The 19347-nt window shown below is 39.0% G+C and overlaps 1 protein-coding gene across 1 annotated transcript in view; it reads left to right on the forward strand.

The window, feature by feature from the left end:
• The first annotated feature begins 1428 nt into the window (after positions 1-1428).
• The window catches only part of SMCHD1 (structural maintenance of chromosomes flexible hinge domain containing 1), a 128751-nt gene continuing 110832 nt past the window's right edge, over positions 1429-19347 (forward strand). Inside the window, exons 1-5 of the mRNA XM_030836690.2 lie at positions 1429-1951; positions 11301-11376; positions 12034-12195; positions 16611-16693; positions 17356-17486. Of these exons, the coding sequence (XP_030692550.1) occupies positions 1775-1951; positions 11301-11376; positions 12034-12195; positions 16611-16693; positions 17356-17486 (629 nt within the window). The 5' untranslated portion in view covers positions 1429-1774. The remainder of the gene's footprint in view (positions 1952-11300; positions 11377-12033; positions 12196-16610; positions 16694-17355; positions 17487-19347) is intronic.

Consider the following 19347-nt stretch of genomic DNA (forward strand, 5'->3'; position numbering starts at 1 on the left):
GAAATGCAAATCAAAACTATAATGAGGTATCACCTCACACTGGTCAGAATGGGCATCATCAGAAAATCTACAAACAACAAATGCTGGAGAGGGTGTGGAGGAAAGGGAGCCCTCTTGCACTGTTGGTGGGAATGTAAATTGATAACAGCCACTATGGAGAAAGTATGGAGGTTCCTTAAAAAACTAAAAATAGAACTACCATGCACCCAGCAATCTATTGGGCATACACCCGGAGAAAACCATAATTCAAAAAGACACATGCACCCCAATGTTCATTGCAGCACTATTTACAATAACCAGGTCATGGAAGCAACCTAAGTGTCCATCGAAAGATGAATGGATAAAGATGTGGCATATATAATGGAATAATAATCAGCCATAAAAAGGAGCAAAATTGGGTCATTTGAAGAGACGTGGATGGACCTAGAGACTGTCATACAGAGTGAAGTAAGTCAGAAAAAGAAAAACAAATATCGTATATTAACGCATATATGTGGAATCTAGAAAAATGGTACAGATGAGCCGGTTTGCAAGGCAGAAATAGAGACAGATGTAGAGAACAAACATATGTACACCAAGGGGGGAAATGCGAGGGGTGGCGGGGGGGTGGTGGGATGAATTGGGAGATTGGGATTGACATGTATACACTAATATGTATGAAATAGATTAATAGAACCTCCTGTATTTAAAAAAAAAAGCCCTTTGCGAACATTATTTAACTTATTCCTAACAACTCTGTGGCATAGGGTTGCTTGTGCACGACTCCCAGACGCGTGGTGGCGGCGGCGTTGGGTAGGCGTATACATCGGGCAGATATGGTCGCCGGGACCCTTGGAGGCCGCGGTGACGTCACAGAACCTCGGTGGCGAGGTTCTCCGGGCCCCGCTTTGTCTCGGAGGTCCATGCCGCGGCCCACACATAACCACTAGGAAATGGGACTGGAAAAGCGGCTCAGGGTGTCTCGGCGTCGTTTTTTTCCGCGTGGGGACCCACGTGCTCGTGGCGGGGTCAGGTCCACACCGCGAGGCCCGCGGGCCTGGCGCTTCCCACCGCCGCGTTCACGCGACCTGGTCCTGAAGTCGCAGCCGTTGCCGCGGCGCCAGGAGCTCGAAGCCGGATAGGCTCGGTCGGGGTTATGGAGAGGCGGGAAGGTACCAGGACCCTCTGGGCCGGGAGAAAACAGTCCCTCGGAAGACTCCCCCCGCCGCTCGCGGGATACGCTCTCCCGCCTCGGATACCGGATCGCTCCCTCAGAGTGCCGCCGCCCGCTAGGGACCGCGCTTCCCTCCAACTTCGCGAGGGCGAAAGGGGCGGGCCCCGGGCAGCGGGCTCCGAAGGCCCGCCCCGGCCCGCGCGGATTGCCGGATTCGCCCCGCCTCCTGCGCGCCGCCGGCGGCCCCTCTTTCTCCTGCGCCACAGCTACAGGCGGCGGGCCTGGTTGCGGGTAGCGTTGCGACTTCGCCTGGGCGGCAGCGGGCGCGGGACCAGGCCTTCCGAGGAGCGCGCCGCGCGCCCCCTCCTCTGCGGGAGCGGCGGGCCGCGGAAGTGACGTGGTGTACGGGTAGGAGCTCGTTCGAATCGGTTCCCGGGTGATCCTCGCGCCTGCGGCTGCTCGGCCGCCGCCGCCGCCAAGGGAGGAGCTGAGTGCGCCGGGGTAGAGGCCTTGTGCCGCCCCGGGGGCTGGAGCTGAAGGCGCCGCGCGGAGCCCGTACCTCGGCCTTTAGCGCGACGGCCGCAGGGGCCGGCGCTGCTGTTTTCTCTCCTCTTCCCCAATATGGCAGCGGCGGACGACGGCGGGCCCTCGGTGGGGACCGGAGAGGGCGACGGAGGCGACGGCTCCAGGACGGTGTACTTGTTTGACCGGCGCGAGAAGGAGTCGGAGCTCGGGGACCGGGCGCTGCAGGTCACGGAGCGCTCGGACTTTGCGGCGTTCCGCGCTTCAGTGTGTCAGGTACGCTAAGGAGGGATGCGCGGGTAGAGTTGAGGTTGGGAGAGTGACGAGAAGCCCAAGTTGCTCACTGGGGGCAATAAACCTGTCACTCGGCCCCGGTCCTGCGGCTTTGGCTTCTCCCTCCCGGGTGCCCGCCATGCCTGAGAGGGGCGGCGAAGCCTGGGGCCGGTCCGGGCGCGGGCCTTGGAGTGCGGAGCCGGCGGTTGGTGGGCCTCCCTCTGCCCCGGCCCTGTTCCGGGGGTCGCGCCTCCCAGACTTTGGTACCGCGGGTTGCATGGGCCCGGGGCGACCTTAGCCTCTGAGGCCGTGCAGCTCTTCTTCCAGTCAGGAAAGCCACTTGTTTCTCTTTCGGGTGGAACTTTTTTTTTTTTTTTTTTTTTTTTTAAAGAAGAGAGCGGAGTTCTCCCCGATGGCTCTGTTAGGAGTGTTGTGATAGAAGTTGTTAAATTCCTGGAGTCGATTTTTCTCAGGTTCGTTCAGTGATGCAGTAATTTCCTGGGTCGTTCTGTCAAGAAGGCTTGCAGGCCCGCCCTGGCGGGGTCCTTCCGTAGTGGAAGCACTTGATCTAGAGAGCTTAGCAGGTGGAGCTGCCCTTTTGGTTTCCTGCATCCCCCAGCCCCCTGGGAGTTCCTGAACCACTCAAATGGTGTCCGAGGGTATCTGCGGAACACCAAAGGACCTATATACTCCCTGTACTAGTTTGCTTTAAAAGTTAATGATTATGTAGGCAAAGTCCTACTTTAAACTGGGAAGTCTTTTCTAGATCTGAGGTGTTGCTGGTGCTCGAGCTTCAAAGAAGGGGTATATTCGTCAGCTGCATTAACCACTTGGGGCTCTTTTTAAGCGATAGAGAACACTTAGCTTCCAAGGAAAAAGGACTTGGTGTGAAGCAGTGTTTTAACTTGAGCAGGCTGATGTTTTTAGTGCTATTAACTCTGTATACTAGTTGCTGAAATAATTGAAATCAAGACTCAGGGGAAAAAACGACTTGAGAGGAAGGACTTTGATTTGTTCTGTATTCCCAGCATCTGGAATTGTGCCTGGCACATAGTAAATGGCCAAATTAGAATGGAGACAAAACTTTATAAACTCAGAAGTTCATTCTGTGTATGGTTATAGCAGATTCCCATGTCTTTGAAAAGTGAATGAATGAATGCTCTTTTTTTTGGATGAATGTTTTATATGCATCAGGGAAAGGAAACTCTTCATGTTTATTATTTTTGTAGTTGATTATATAAAATATTTATATTGATTATATGTAAATGATTTAAAGTCATGACATGTAAAAATGATTCTAAACTATCAGCACATTAAAGAAAATAAGGAACCAGAGGGAAAAAAGTAAACCTTTTACTCACTGTGAAATTTATAACCACTGTTAGCACTTGGAGTTATTTCTTTGTATCCTTACCCTCACCCCCCATTTTTAAATAACCGTAATACATGTCTATATTCCATTTTTTTCACTTAATATTGTCAGTATTTTTCTGTTTTAATGCAAGTCTTCATAATCGAAGTGGTCTGTTTTGTACCACTGTTTACATAACCAGATCTCTCTTTTTTGTTGACGTTTACATTACTTCCAATTTTAAGCAATGCCATGATAAACATGTTTGAATGCATAGTCTTTTTTTTGGAGATTTATTTTATTTTGTTTTTTAAACTTTTTTTTCCTCCTTTTTTAAAAACATTGAAGTATAGTTGATTTACAATGTCATGTTAGTTTCAGGTGTACAGCACAGTGATTCAGTTACATATATATATATTCTTTTTTAAATTCTTTCCCCTTATATGCATAGTCTTTTATGTCTTTATTTTTCTTTGGTTTAGAATCTTAGAAGTGAGATTCCTGGATCAAAGGTCAGGAATATTTTTAAAGCTCTTGATACGTATTTTTAAATTGTTTTTCAGAAAGGTTGTACTAATCTACCCTCCCTCTAGAAATAATTCTCCCATATGAGAAGTGTCAGTAGGTCTGTTACATATATAGGGGAAGAGTATAATAACCTCTTATTACGGAAGTGGAAACTCACTTTTGGAGATGGTGACTCACTTAAGTCAAACAGATAGTACAAAAATTAGAATTCAAACCCAGAAGCCAAGTTCTTTTTGTTATTCCACTCAGCCTCAAATGATGTTCTTTGTTATAGGGAACAGATATATTCATTCCATTCTTTCAGTATTTTAACAAGGAAAATATTTTCTTTGACTAATTCTTTTCCTCTCCTTCCCATTTTTTCCTGCTGGAACAGAGAAGGTTAAATTTGATTAGAAGTGGGAGGGAAGAACTAGTAAAAAAAGGAAGGCTAACTTTTTTTTTTTTGAGAATTTAAAACATCATTAGATTATGCCACCTAATCCCATAACTTTGTCCCCATTACAGACATGAAGAACTGAAATAAGTTACTGATTGAAGTCTGAGTTTATACAGTTCATGAGCAATGAAACTGGGATTGGAATCTAGGTCTGTTTGATTCTAAAGCTTGTATTTTTTTAAAACAATCTCCACAATGTCCACACTATTTACTAAAGGCTTCATTTTCCGTTTTAGGGGAAGAGGCAGATAGTGCACTAAATTAAAGTTTTTCATTAAAACTGAAAACAAACTAATAAGTGTTTTGTAGTGCTAAAAAGTATTATGGGTCCTAAAATGTTATTTGGGGAAAGCGCACTTTGTAGAAAAGAGGAGCAATCAAGAGGAAGGAAGAGGAAAAGGTGGATTTGGCAGAAGCCCTTACACTTGTGATAAGCAGTTATTGACTCACTTGAGCCCTTGTGACCTTGCAGAATCAAAGATTAGAAAATAACTTTTTTGGCTAGTTCTTAATATGCCCAGGCATTAAGACCCATATGTGCAAACCCTCCTTTCCACCCCTAATTTTGAGGAAATGCCTACTCCTTCTCTTGTGTGGTTCCACTATTCCTTGTCACCCTTCTATAGCACTTGTTATACCATCATACTTAAAAAATAGTCTCTGCTTCTTGAAGGTAGGAGCCTTACCTAATAGTTGGTTTATAGCGTTTAGTTAAATGAATCAATCTGTTCCTTCAAACACAATTTGTACATAAGCTATATTACGTTAAAAATTCCAAAAGTTGAAAAGAAAAAAGGTAAAAGAAGGTAGATGCAGGAAAGAGTAGAAAAGTAACCTGAGGAGAACTAGTAAGTGGAAGTTCATTTGATTAAAGCATATACCAGTGCTGAGCCATGAAATCAGCTTTGAGTTTCTTGGGCGTCAAAACAAAGAAGGAAAGGTAATTGATACAAAATCCACAATGTCTATAAAATAAAAACATTCCAGCTGCTAACGATGCAAACCTTTGATTTCAGAAAAATTTCTCCCTAGATTCCTCACAAATCCTGATAAAATGGACAACATTCTTAGAGATAGGAGAGGCTCTTCTTATCTTGTCTTTTAATGCAAGGTACGCTGTGTGTTGTTTAGGGTATTGCAGCCTGCTTTAAGCAGTTACCACCCAAATTTTTGTAGAGATTTCTCGCCCAAGTGCAATGTGGGTGTTCCTGGTTTTGGTGTGGTTCAAGGACAGAGCGACTGGATATAATACCAAAGCACATCATTAAAGGCTAGTTTTTGTTCAGAGAGATGCATTGAACTATATAACTTCTGAGTGACCTAATCCATTGATGAAGTTTAAAGTAGTCAGGATTTTATGGACTACAAGTTAGTTAGCCCTTCATAAATATTTCTTAAAATTGGCTTTTGAGAGAAGTTGGGCAGCAGATAGTTTGAAGCTAACCTAAAGACATGTAGGGCTGGTACTTTGGAAGATCCATATGCTTTAACATTAACCCAGAAAAAGGAGGAATTGAAGTGCTCTTATAAAAATGAAAAAGCCCAGTTACGACTCTTGCCCAAATAGAATGTCATCCTGCTTTCATATAGAGAAAGGCAGAGGAAATGTATCTGTATTCAACGCCAGGTGAGTACAGATACACGGAAGACTTTAGTTTACATCTGATAAGATAGATTTTTAGACCAAAAATTGGAGAGAGAAGAGTATGACATCTTGAATAAAAGCATAATGAATAATGTAAAAATATTTAATTTATGTCTGTCGAATACCAGAGCTATAAAATATTTAGAGAAGTTATGAATTTGAGAAATAATTTTTATAAAGGATTATAGATAAAGCAGAGAAAAAAGATAGCTTATTTATCTTAATTGAATAATAAAACTATGGAGAGATTGTATGATATATATATAAATACTTTTCAGATGTACATAGATCTTAAAGATTTAATTTAATTATAAAAATATGTATTTTTTTCTACAGGATATGTAACCACATGATCTAACAGTTGGGACATTGTAGAAATAAAGTAGTAAAGAACTGAGAAATAAAGACTGTCTTGATTATACAAAAGCCTAAGATCTGTGAAGACAATTTTTATTTCTATAAACAAATAGAATCTTTTCCCCATCAGTTTATGTCTATAGCTTCATTTCTCTTGTGTGGAATTGCATAGGATATGAGTATTTTTAATTTTACTAAAGTATACCAAATTGCTTTTCAATATGGTTGTACTGACTTTCGGGCCTATCCGAAATGTGTAAGATCCACCTTCCCTATATGGAGGCCTATACTTTATTTTTTTATCCTTCAAAATATAGCTGTCTTTTTAGTAGAACTTTTTAAAAAATTGAAGTATAGTTGATTTACAATGTTAGTTTCAGGTGTAGAGCAAACTGACTCAGATATATACACACATACACACACATACACACACACACACACACACACACACACACACACACACACACTTCTTTTCCATTGTAGGTTATTACAAGATATTGAATATAGTTCCCTGGGCTATACAGTACGTTCTTGTTGTTTATCTGTTTTATATACAGTAGTGTGTATCTGTATTTTTTTTTTTTTTTGGCTATGCGTCTTGCAGGTAGTTCCCTAACCAGGGATTGAACCTGGGCCACCACAGTGAAAGCGCCGAATCCTAACCACTGGACCGCCAGGGAATTCCCTAGTAGTGTGTATCTGTTAATCCCAAACTCCTAATTTATCTCCTCTGCCCTGCTTTCCCCTTTGGTAACCCCAAGTTTGTTTCCTATTTTTGTGAGTCTGTTTCTGTTTTGTAAGTAAGTTCATTTGTATCTTTTTTTTTAGATTCCACATGTAAGTGATATACTATATTTGTCTTTCGGTCTGATGTCACTTCGTAAGATAATCTCTAGGTCCATCCATGTTGCTGCAAAGGGCATTATTTCATTCTTTTTTATGTCTGAGTAGTATTCCATTTTGTGTGTGTGTGTGTGTGTGTGTGTGTACACATACACACACACACACCCCACATCTTCTTTATCCATTCATCTGTTGATGGACATTTAGGTTGCTTCCATGTCTTGGCTATGGTAAATAGTGCTGGAATGTCCATTGGGGTGTGTGTATCTTTTCGAATTAGAGAGTTTGTCTTTTCCAGGTGTATTCCCAGGAGTGGGATTGGGATTGCTGGATCTTATGGTAACTCTTTTTAATTTTTAAGGGAACCTCCATACTCTTCTCCATAGGGGCTGTCCCAGTTTACATTCCCACCAACAGTGTAGGAGGGTTCCCTTCTCTTCACACGCTCTCCAGCATCAATATTTGTAGACTTTTTGATGATGGCCATTCTGACCAGTGTGAGAGGATACCTCATTCTAGTTTGGTTTTTTTAAATTTATTTATTATCATTATTTTGAGGGCGGAGCTGCATTGGGTCTTTATTGTTGCATGCGGGCTTTCTCTAGTTGTGGCGAGTGGGGCTACTCTTCGTTGCAGTGCGTGGGCTTCTCATTGCAGTGGCTTCTCGTTGTGGAGCATGGGCTCTAGGCGCGTGGGCTTCAGTAGTTGTGGCACGCGAGCTCAGTAGTTGTGGCTCACGGGCTCTAGAGCGCAGGCTCAGTAGTTGTGGCTCACGGGCTTAGTTGCTCCGCGGCATGTGGGGTCTTCCCAGACCAGGTCTTGAACCCATGTCCCCTGTATTGGCAGGCGGATTCTTAACCACTGTACCACCAGGGAAGTCCCTCATTCTAGTTTTGATTTGCATTTCTCTGGTGATCAGTGCCATTGAGCATCTTTTCATGTGCCTGTTGACTGTCTGTCTGTCTTTGGAGAAATGTCTATTTAGGTCTTCTGCCCATTTTTAATTTTTTTTTTTAATATTGAGCTGTATGAGCTATTTGTATATTTTGGAAATTAAGCCCTTGTTGGTTGCTTCATTTGCAAATATTTTCTCCATTCCATAGTGTATAGAAATGCAACAGGTTTGTGTATATTAATTTTGTATCCTGCAACTTTACTGAATTAATTGATGAGCTCTAGTAGTTTTCTGGTGGCATCTTTAGTATTTTTTATGTATAGTATCATGTCATCTGCAAACAGTGACAATTTTACTTTTTCCTTTCCAATTTGGATTCCTTTCATTTCTTTTTCTTCACTGATTGCTGTGGCTAGGACTTTCAAAACTATGTTGAATAAAAGTGGTGTGAGTGGGCATCCTTGTCTTGTTCCTGATCTGAGAGGAAATGATTTCAGCTCTTTGCCATTGAGTATGATGTTAGCTGTGAGTTTGTCATATATGGATTTTATTGTGTTGAGGTATGTTCCCTCTGTGCCCACTTTCTGGAGAGTTTTTATCATAAATGGATTTTGAATTTTATCAAAAGCTTTTTCTGCATCTATTGAGATGATCATATGGTTTTTATTCTTCAGTTTGTTGATGTGGTGTATCACGTTGATTTGTTGATATTGAAAGATGCTTTCATCCCTGGGTTAAATTCCACTTCATCATGTGTGATTCTTTTAATGGAGGCCTATACTTTATATTATCAGGACTTAAATTTTTTACTAGCCTTGTGGGAATGATAATCAAAGTTTTAATTTTCTCTGATAACTAGGATGAGCATCTTTTCGTGTTTTCCAGTTTTTTTCTTTATGGCTTGCACTTCTTATGTATTTTCAGAAATCCTTTCTCTCTCCTCTCAGAATGATCTCCCTATTTTTCCTCTACAATTTTGGATTAAAATGTAGCTGCTTTAGTTCTCTTGGAACTTATTATTGTGTATGTTGAGATGGGGATTTTAAAAATCTATTTCTGTACAGTTAAGTAGTTGTCTCAGTAACATTCATTGAATAGTTTATTCTTTTCTCGTCAGTCTGTAATGTCATTCCCCTATTTGCCAAGCTCCCTGTGTACGTATGTGTGGGTCTGTTTCAGGGTTCTCTATTCTCTTCCACTGGTCTATAATAGTGTATATATATATATATATATATATATATATATTTTAAACTCTCTTTTTTTTTTTTAAGAAATGGCTTTTATTTATTTATTTATTATTTATTTGGGGCTGTGTTGGGTCTTCATTTCTGTGCGAGGGCTTTCTCTAGTTGCGGTGAGCAGGGGCCACTCTTCATCACGGTGCACGGGCCTCTCACTATCGTGGCCTCTCTTTTCGCGGAGCACAGGCTCCAGACGTGCAGGCCCAGTAGTTGTGGTTCATGGGCCCAGTTGCTCTGCGGCATGTGGGATCTTCCCAGACCAGGGCTCGAACCCATGTCCCCTGCATTGGCAGGCAGATTCTCAACCACTGCGCCACCAGGGAAGCCCTATAATAGTATATTTTAAGTTAGAAATTCTTCTCATTAAAAGTTTCAAACATACACAAGAGATAATAGTATAATGAAACCACGTATAATCATCCACATTCAACAGTTTCCACGTATTTACCACACTAGCTTCATTTTTGCCTTTTGAAGCATATTCCAGGCCTTAGTTTACTTCACTCCTGTATACTCAACATGCACTTCTATTATCACACCATCAAAATTAACATTTTCAATAGTATTGTTCAATCCATATTCAGATTTGTTTATCTCAGAAATATTTTTTTTATAGTTGGTTTGTTTAAATCAGGGTCCTTATATTGAACTTGGTTTTTTATGTTTCTTAATTCTTCTAAAATTTAGAGCATTTGAGCAAAGTACCTTCCCCCAGTCTTTTTTGTTTTTCCTGACACTGACTTGTTGAAGAAATCAAGTTGGTTTGTCTCTCATATTCCACATTCTGGATTTGTCTGTGCTCCTTTATGGTGTAATTTAGCTTGTTCTAACTCAACATATCCTATAAACTAGAAGTTATTTTTAAAGGCTTATAATTAAGATTTAGGTTCAGCTTCTTTGGGGTAGGGAAGTAAAAAATACTTCATAGGTGGTGCTGGTACTTCGTATTACATCATATCAGGAGGCACATAATGTAAGGCTATTTTACCCACTCTTAGAAATGCTAAGATTGAATTAGTGGGATTCAGGTGGTTTCAGCAGGATTCCTCCATAAACAAGTTTTAATTTAAGGTTCATTCATTGATGGTGCTATTCTGATTGCCATTCCTCCTGTATTTATTAGCAGGAATTCTTTGCCTCTCTAATCGATGAGGCAAAAGAACAACTTTGCCTCATCAATTAGAGATACATGGTTACCCTGAAATCTAATTGGTACAAGAAAACAGGATAAATGCTTTGTTCTTTGCCTTTAATTTGTCAGTGTTCAGAGTAAGGAGTTAGTGCCTCAGTTAGTTTCAGTAGTGACCAGTAGGGTTTTTAGTATCAGTATTGAAGACTTGAATATCATTAGTCTAGATTTTTTTAGTAATCTTCTGTGTAAGGTTGGTCTAGATTAACTAGTTCATCATTACCTGAAACAGAAGTAAGGATGCTAACACTTTGTTTCCTGTTGTAGTTTCCCCCCATAATTTATGTTGCCTTAATTTTTTTAAGTTATACTTTTGGAAGGGGTTATAATAGATATAAAGATTCTTTATGCAGATACCCTGCATAGTGTGGCTATACTTACCTCAGTGTTATAAAATATTAACCTCTGTTTTCTTCTAGTACTTTTGTTTTTGCATATTTAAATATTTAATATATATGAACATAAGTGTTATGTTAATACTTTGCTCCAAATAAGTTTACTTATATATTGACATAAAATTATATGTTTACTTTGCTCCAAATAAGTTTACTTATATATTGACATAAAATATATATATCTCTCTAAGAGAGCCCTGCTGATGTTAAACCCTTTCAAAATGTTCAATTAATCACTTGTGTTCCTAGGTGACATATAATAGCAGAAAAATCTAGGTAATTTGTAGATAGATTTGTGGTTAATTATGCAAAGGCAAAATTTTAGAACATTAAGACATATTTCTCAAATAAATGTAACACTGTTAGAAGATTATAATATCCTTATTAATATTTTCATATTTTTGTAAACTTGAATAGTGTATTTATTTCCTTTATATAATAATTGATTTTATTCTGTTATTTTGGATAGACACTTGGCATTTCACCTGAAGAAAAATTTGTTATTACAACAACAAGTAGGAAAGAAATTACCTGTGATAATTTTGGTAAGCAATGTTATGTTTATGCTTTTATATTTAATATGTTCTGGTATATCATAGAGCAATGACTATTTTATGAGATAGATAAGCATCAAAAAACTGTGATGTTTTGAGGATGGGGGAGGAAACTAGCTATATGCATCCAGTTTGTGCAGAGGTCATATTTTTCAAGCAAGATTATAGGAAAAGAGTTGATATCATTTATGGCTACAGAAGATGAGACCTTGCTCAGCACAACACCTAGCACAGATCTTCTACTTGGGCCCTTAAGAAGCTAATTCTTCTGACCAACTTGGATTCTTCCATTTCTTTTTTTACCCAGTTATGTTCTAAGACTTGCCAATTTTTCATGCCTGATTCCTTTTTGGATTTAATCATTCTTCTCCATTCATATTGATACCACTTTAATATAGTTCCTCATCTGATTTTCTGTGACAACTTAAGAATTGAGTGTTTCAGATGAGTGGAAGTATTTGAACCTATTCCATTGATATTCTTAACAAAACACAACACAACTGAATTTATAGATGGATCCATTGTTTGGGGATTTGCCTGTACAATTTTTAAAGTCATTTCATAGATACAGTTTGTATATTTAAAATTATAAATTCATTGTGTTTCGGATGCTAGCTTAGCACTTAAGATGTTACCTCTTGATTACAGATGAAACTGTTAAAGATGGAGTCACTCTGTACCTGCTACAGTCAGTCAGTCAGTTACTACTAACAGCTACAAAAGAACGAATTGACTTCCTACCTCACTATGACACATTGGTTAAAAGTGGCATGTATGAATATTATGCAAGTGAAGGACAAAATCCTTTACGTAAGTATTCCATTTATACTAATTTTGATAAACTGTCACTCACCTTTATCCCCTGATCACACGTCTTAGTCCTTCACTTTAAAAAAGATCTCTCATTCTACTTTATTCACAGACTGTGATCAGTTTTTGTGAGTGTCCTTACTTCGTCTCTTCATCACAGTGTATTTCTTTTTCTACCTAAGTCATCTTACTTCAGAATAAAGATACCTCTCCTTGAAAACTAATGTAGAATGAGAATTCATTCCTTTTCGACTCATGAGAGGTCTTGTACTTACACATCTATCTCCTGTACACTCTCCTTTCCTGATTTATTCTTCCTGGCCTCATGTACACCTCTCCCAGTTGAGAAAATATTTGTTTTATCTTGCACATTTTTTATAGCTGAACAGTACAAGTAAGTGGTTTGTGTTCTTTATCATTTCTTTATCATTTCCTTCCACCTTTACTACTTGCCAGTTTTTATCCTTCCTTTGGATTGTTTGCTAGTTGATTTAGAGAATCTTTTCTGTCTGGACCCTGCCAAAGTGTTTAATACTATTTAGATGTTCATTATAAACTTTCTTTTTCTTCTTTTTTGGCTGTGCTGTGGCTTGTGGGATCTCAGTTCCCCAACCAGGAACCAGGAATTGAACCTGGGCCTTGGCAGTGAAAGCCAGGAATCCTAGCCACTAGGCCACCAGGGAACTCCCTATAAACTTTCTTATTAAAATTTTTTTTCATTGTATATGCATTAGAGTTGGTAGAAAATTAGAAAACATAGATAAGCAAAAAGAGCATAAAGAACATCCCTATCTCTACCACCCAGTTGTAACTACCACCAACACTTCGGTGTTTATCATTTCAGACCTCTTTATATTGTTTGATTTTTTTTTTCTTTTTTAATGGTTTTGTATGATGCATCCTTTTTTTTTTTTTTGGCCGCGCTGCATGGCTTGTGAGATCTTAGTTCCCTGACCATGGATTGAACTCGGGCCCTCAGCAGTGAAAGCACACAGTCCTAACCACTGGACCACCAGGGAATTCCCAATGCATACTTTTTTAACCTACCTTTTTATTTAAAATGTAATGAACATCTTTAATATGCATGTCAATGTATATTTGTTTTAGGGGTTACACAGTATTTAGATAACGTAATTTATTTGAACAGTGTACTGTTGTTATTAGACATGCAGGTTATTTCAGTCTTTTTTTTAATTGTTACAAATGACTGAATGTTCTTGTGACTAATTCTTTTTTTTTAATAAATTTATTTATTTTATTTATTTATTATTTTTGGCTGCGTTGGGTCTTCGTTGCTGCGCGTGGGCTTTCTCTAGTTGCGGCGATCAGGGGCTACTCTTCGTTGCGGAGCACAGGCTCTAGGCATGCAGGCTTCAGCAGTTGTGGCTCGCGGGCTCTAGAGCACAGGCTCAGTAGTTGTGGCGCACGGGCTTAGTTGCTCCGCGGCATGTGGGATCTTCCCAGACAAGGGAAGTATGTCCCCTGCATTGGCAGATGGATTCTTAACCACTGCGCCACCAAGGAAGTCCCCCCATCTTCTTAATGTGTCAGTGCTTCAGGGCTTAGTCTTTGGTCCCTTATCTTCTCCTAATTCCTCAACTGGTGATTCCATCCAATCTCATGGCTCTAAATACCATAGTTATGGAAGTGACTCCCAAATGGAGGTAGTGAGAAATGGTCATTTTTAGTTAAATATTGAAAATAATGCCAGACTTACCTCCTGAATCCGTTTTGTCTATCCACTTGCCCATGTGGCATCTCTACTAGGATATCTAAGATGGGAATATACTACACATAGTTTTCCATCCAAATTAATTTTGGTTCTTTTTAGTTGCTTAAACCAAAAATCCACTTGATTCTTTGTCTCATTCAATCTTTCAGAAAATCCTTTTGGCACTATCATCAGTGTTTATCTTAAAATGAGCATTTCTCTTTACTTCTGTTGGTAACACTAGGTCTGAGACACCATCATAGATTACCGAGATTATACAGTGGCCTCGTCTCTCTCTTTTCATGCCTGTACACGTAAGGTTTGAGAAGTCAGATTGTTTCACTAAGGGTAAACGCCGACGTCTTTACAATTACATGCATGGTCTTAGAAGCTGTGCTTTGTATCTCTCTGACTCTGTTTCCACAACTCTTCTTGTTGTTCATTCCTCTTCACTGCCAGCTTTATTCTCAGCTTAGGACCCTCTGCCTGGATAGCCCCTGTCTCAGTCCCTCACCTCATTCAAGTCTTGTTTTTCTATTACCTTCTCAACAAAACTTATCTTGTTCACCCTATTTAAAATTGCAAACTATGTTTCCTTTATGCCTCTATACCAGATAAACCCATGTAAGTTGGAAATATTCTAAGTCAAAAATGCATTTGCGGGTGCCTCCCTGGTGGCGCAGTGGTTGAGAGTCCACCCGCCAATGCAGGGGACAGGGGTTCGTGCCCCGGTCCGGGAGGATCCCACATGCCGCGGAGCGGCTGGGCCCGTGAGCCGTGGCTTCTGAGCCTGCGCATCCAGATCCTGTGCTCTGCAATGGGAGAGGCCACAACAGTGAGAGGCCCGCATACCGAAAAAAAAAAAATGCATTTGGTGGGGGGTAAATTATAAGTTTGGGATTAAAATACACACCCTACTATATATAAAATAGATAATCAACAAGGACGTACTATATAGCACAGACCTATAATGGAAGAGAATGTAAAAAAAGAATATATATATTTATATATATGTATAACTGAATCACTTTGCTATATACCTGAAACTAACACACCATTGTAAATCAACTATACTTTAATATAAAATAAAAATTAAATTAAAAAATGCATAGGAGCCATGTGGCAAAATGTTAACAACATGTAAATCTAGGTGAAAGGGTTTAAGTATCTGCATATTGAATGAATCTTTAATTCTTTCTCTGGGGATAAGTTTTTAAATGTATAATCAGGGAGTCAGTAGATACATTCATTTTTAAGACTTTTGATATAGATTAATTACCTTCCAGATTGGTTATATGGGTTTTCATTCCTACTGTCATTATATGAATAGGCAGAGAATATCACTGTTTAAACTCCTGCTTTGATTTCTGTAACTTCACATTAAATTCCTGGGTCTTTCCCTGCCTCTGTTTCCTGTGCCTTTGATGCTACTTCTGGTTATTGTTGACTGTATGGTGGATAATTCTTTAAGTCATGTTGATCTTTTTATACTTGAAGTGAACTTACCCAAGCCTAAACTATTCTGTGTCAATGAAGCATTTATCTCTGGCTGTCTTTACTCTCTCTATTAAGCATAGTCTGTTCCAGCTCTGTGGAACACCTCTACTCACTGAGCTTGATATAGTGATAGGGCATCGCATCTAAAACTGAATTTTTCTTTCCTCCCTTCTAAATTTTTCTCCTTCCAAATTTTATGGAAAATATGACCATTTATTCAGTCTTCTAGAGCAAGTACTCAAAACCACCTTGGATTTCTTTTTCTTTCTCCCTTTATATCTAATCATATACTAAATTCTACTCATTTCTTTCTTTGAGGTTTCTCTTAACTCTTTTTCCTCGCATTTCCTACAGTGTCCCTACTTCTCCATTTCCTAGTTAATACCCTTCACCAGGTCTTTATACATATCTGATTTGTGGTAACTTCTTTCTAACTAGCTTATAAACATAGACATCCCCTGAGTGTTGAGGGTGTGGAAGTGCTTGCTGGAGTGCTACTCTGTGGGTTAATTACGCTTAAGTTGGGTTACGCCTCAGGGGAAGAGACATTAATTTATTATGTTCCCCCTTTTAATTAAGGGAATAAAAGTGAGGAATAGTTTGGGTACTGACCCTGGAGAAAGGAGAATGTTAGGAACGATGCCGAGCCAGTGATAAACTGAAGGTCAGGCTGATTTTGTAGTAGGAAATTAAGAGCAGTTTTGTGTCAGTTAAGCAGATACATTCTGCCATTTCACAAGTTGCTGTTGTGAGATATCTGTATTTAAATTAGCTCTCAATAGACACTTTTATAGTTGCTTTATAGTTGTCCTTATATCTCAAAATGTGCTTACGTTTGACTTGTGCATGATGTAATTACATACCACAGACTACTATTTGATTTTATGGTTATGGTCTTCTGTTTGTCTCTTATGTGTGTATGTCTGTCTTTAGATTATAAACTCCTTGAAGCCAGGAATCATGGCTGGCTGACTCATGATGTGTAGTGCCATGCAAGTACGGGTTGGTGACTGCTTTTTTATGCTGGTGGTGATTGGTGATGCCTTTATTATGTTTGTGTCATTAGGATCAGGATAATACTTTAATTCTAGCTCTTTGGAAAATAAAAGATGGCTTAAGGTACTTCAGAGTTTCTTCTACTTTGAACTTTTATATGAAGTATTTAGGAGGGAAAACTTAAGCAATAACGTTTCTCATTCTCTTCCAGCATTTGCTCTTGCAGAATTAATTGATAATTCATTGTCTGCCACGTCTCGTAACACTGGTGTTAGAAGAATACAGATCAAATTGGTAAGGAAATAATACTCTAAAGCAATTTAACTTGTCCTTTTATAGAAGTACTACAGGTTCATTGGAGAAAAATTAGGAAAGAAAGATAAACTAAAAGTAGAAATAATTATCTGATGTCTCTTCAGTCATTAAAATTTTTTCACGTGCCCTTTTTCTATGCATATATGTATACATGTATGTGTGATCATAGTGTACATTTTGTTATTTGTGATCTTTTATTTTCCCTTAATAGTACATTGTAAACACAGCCATATCATGAATATTCTGCAATATAATATACCACTGCTGCAGTTTGGTTTATTGACTATAATATAAATAATGTAATCAGTCTACTGTTGTTGAACTTTTAGATTTTTTTTCCTATATTTTTGCCATTGTAAGCAGTGCTGGCGTGATGAGTATCCTTATAGATTTTTGTACATATCTCTGATTAGTTTCTCAAGCTAAATTCTGAGAAATGGAATTTCTGGGTTAAAGGACATGAAGAATTCTAAGGCCTTTGATTCATACCGCTGAAGTGCCTTTCAGAAAGTTGTATTAATATATACTTCCTCCAGCAATGTATGAGTGAGCCCAATGAATCACTTTTTTTATATTAACCTTTCTTGTTTTTAATATTGATTTGACTTTTCCTATCTTTTTGAACTTATTTTATTTCATAGCATTTTGATGAAACACAAGGAAAACCTGCCGTTGCAGTGATAGATAATGGAAGAGGAATGACCTCTAAACAGCTTAACAACTGGGCCGTGTATAGGTTGTCAAAATTTACAAGGCAAGGTGACTTTGAAAGGTTAGAAAACCTTACTCACTTTTTTTATGGGCAGCTGGGTATTTTAATGAGGATAAGAACTCATATTTCTTTAGTTATACATGATACATTGGCGGTTTTGATGTTATCAGCATATTTATTTAGATTTTTATAATAAAGTTTTTATGAACAATACTTAGAAATAGTCAAAACTGCATAAATCACATTGCACCCTTCCATTGAATGATTCTTTTTGCATTTCCTGAGGTATATAGGAATTTTTTTTTAAATTTTATTTATTTATTTATTTATGACTGCACTGGGTCTTCGTTGCTGCATGCAGGCTTTCTCTAGTTGCGGCGAGCGGGAGCTACTCTTTGTTGAGGTGTGCGGGCTTCTCATTGTGGTGGCTTGGCTTTGTTGTGGAGCATGGGCTCTAGGCGCATGGGCTTCAGTAGTTGTGGCACGCGGGCTCAGTAGTTGTGGCACATGGACTCAGTAGTTGTGGCTTGTGGGCTCTAGAGTGCAGGCCCAGTAGTTATGGCACACAGGCTTAGTTGCTCCGTGGCATGTGGGATCTTCCTGGACCAGGGCTCTAACCCATGTCCGCTGCATTGGCAGGCGGATTCTTAACCACTGTTCCACCAGGGAAGTCTCCCCATCTTCTTAATGTTTCAGTGCCTCAGGACTTAGTCCTTGGTCCCTTATCTTCTCGTAATTCCTCACTTGGTGATTCCATCCAACCTCGTGGCTCTAAATACGATAGTTATGGCAGCTATGTTGTGTTCTTCGGGAAACACATTAGGGAAGAATCAGTTGGTGTTCTTATTAAGTAGTTAGTATTTGTTCGTGTCCTGTTTTTCTCTCTGCTGTGTCAAGGAAAGTCACCCAAATTTAAGGACCAGTCTCAATAATGTGTAAAATTAATATAGTTAACACATTTGCCTTCTCACTTCTGAAATTTCAGCACTCTCAGAATTTTCATCAAAATTGTAAAGACTTACAATGCCATGATGAGAGGCAGCAATAAGTGAAGAACAAGGGCTGTGGAATCGTTTGGTCTCATTTGAATTCTAGCCTTACTAGTTGTATGACACTGGTCAAAGTAGTTTACTTCTCTTTATCTCAGGTTACATGTCTGTAAAATGGGGATAATACCTCATAAGGTTTTGTGAAAACCAAGTGAGTTATTAGTACCTGTAAAATCCTTAGAGCCTGGCAAGTGATAAGCAGTCAATAAATACAAGCTATCATTTTAGTTATTACTTCTCATTCGTGGCTTCAGATTTTTCTGCAACTATTCTTTTTCACTATTTTCTTGAATATGTGCCACTTCAAGGATTTATAAAATAGCCATAAAGAAGGCAAAGATCACATCTTTCATAGTCTAAAGATAGAATTTAGCGTAAGATAGAAATATTAGGTAGAAATGAAAGGAGAACAGATGGTAGATTGGGGCAAAAAGGTCAGAAAAATGTTAGTTAAATCAAGTGGAAGAGTAGAAAGAAGTAGAGCCTACAGTTTATTAAGATTTCTCTAGATTTTAGCACAACACAGACTTTTAAACTTAATTCAAATGTTAGGGAAATTTTAATTTTTGGTAGAAATCTACCTGTTGCATGTTCTGCTTTTTATAGGTCCTAGCTTTTTATAGGTGTTGTATCAGTAAACAGTCAGTTGTTGTTATAGCTGTTATGTACTCATACTGTCTTTGAGTCCAGTATCAGTCCCTTAACCCACTCCAGTTTCTGTTAGCATCAGTTGTACCCCCCTCACTCCTCTAGCTTCTACTCCTATAGAAAAAATTATCATTTGTTTTACTGCTTCCAGTTTAGTTTTTTATTGGATATAAGGATGGGTATCATAGGAGACAGGCGGTGGAAGAAAAGGAAGGACAGCCTAC

This window comes from Globicephala melas, chromosome 13 (genome assembly GCF_963455315.2).
Source record: "Globicephala melas chromosome 13, mGloMel1.2, whole genome shotgun sequence".
NCBI classification, from domain to species: Eukaryota; Metazoa; Chordata; class Mammalia; order Artiodactyla; family Delphinidae; genus Globicephala; species Globicephala melas.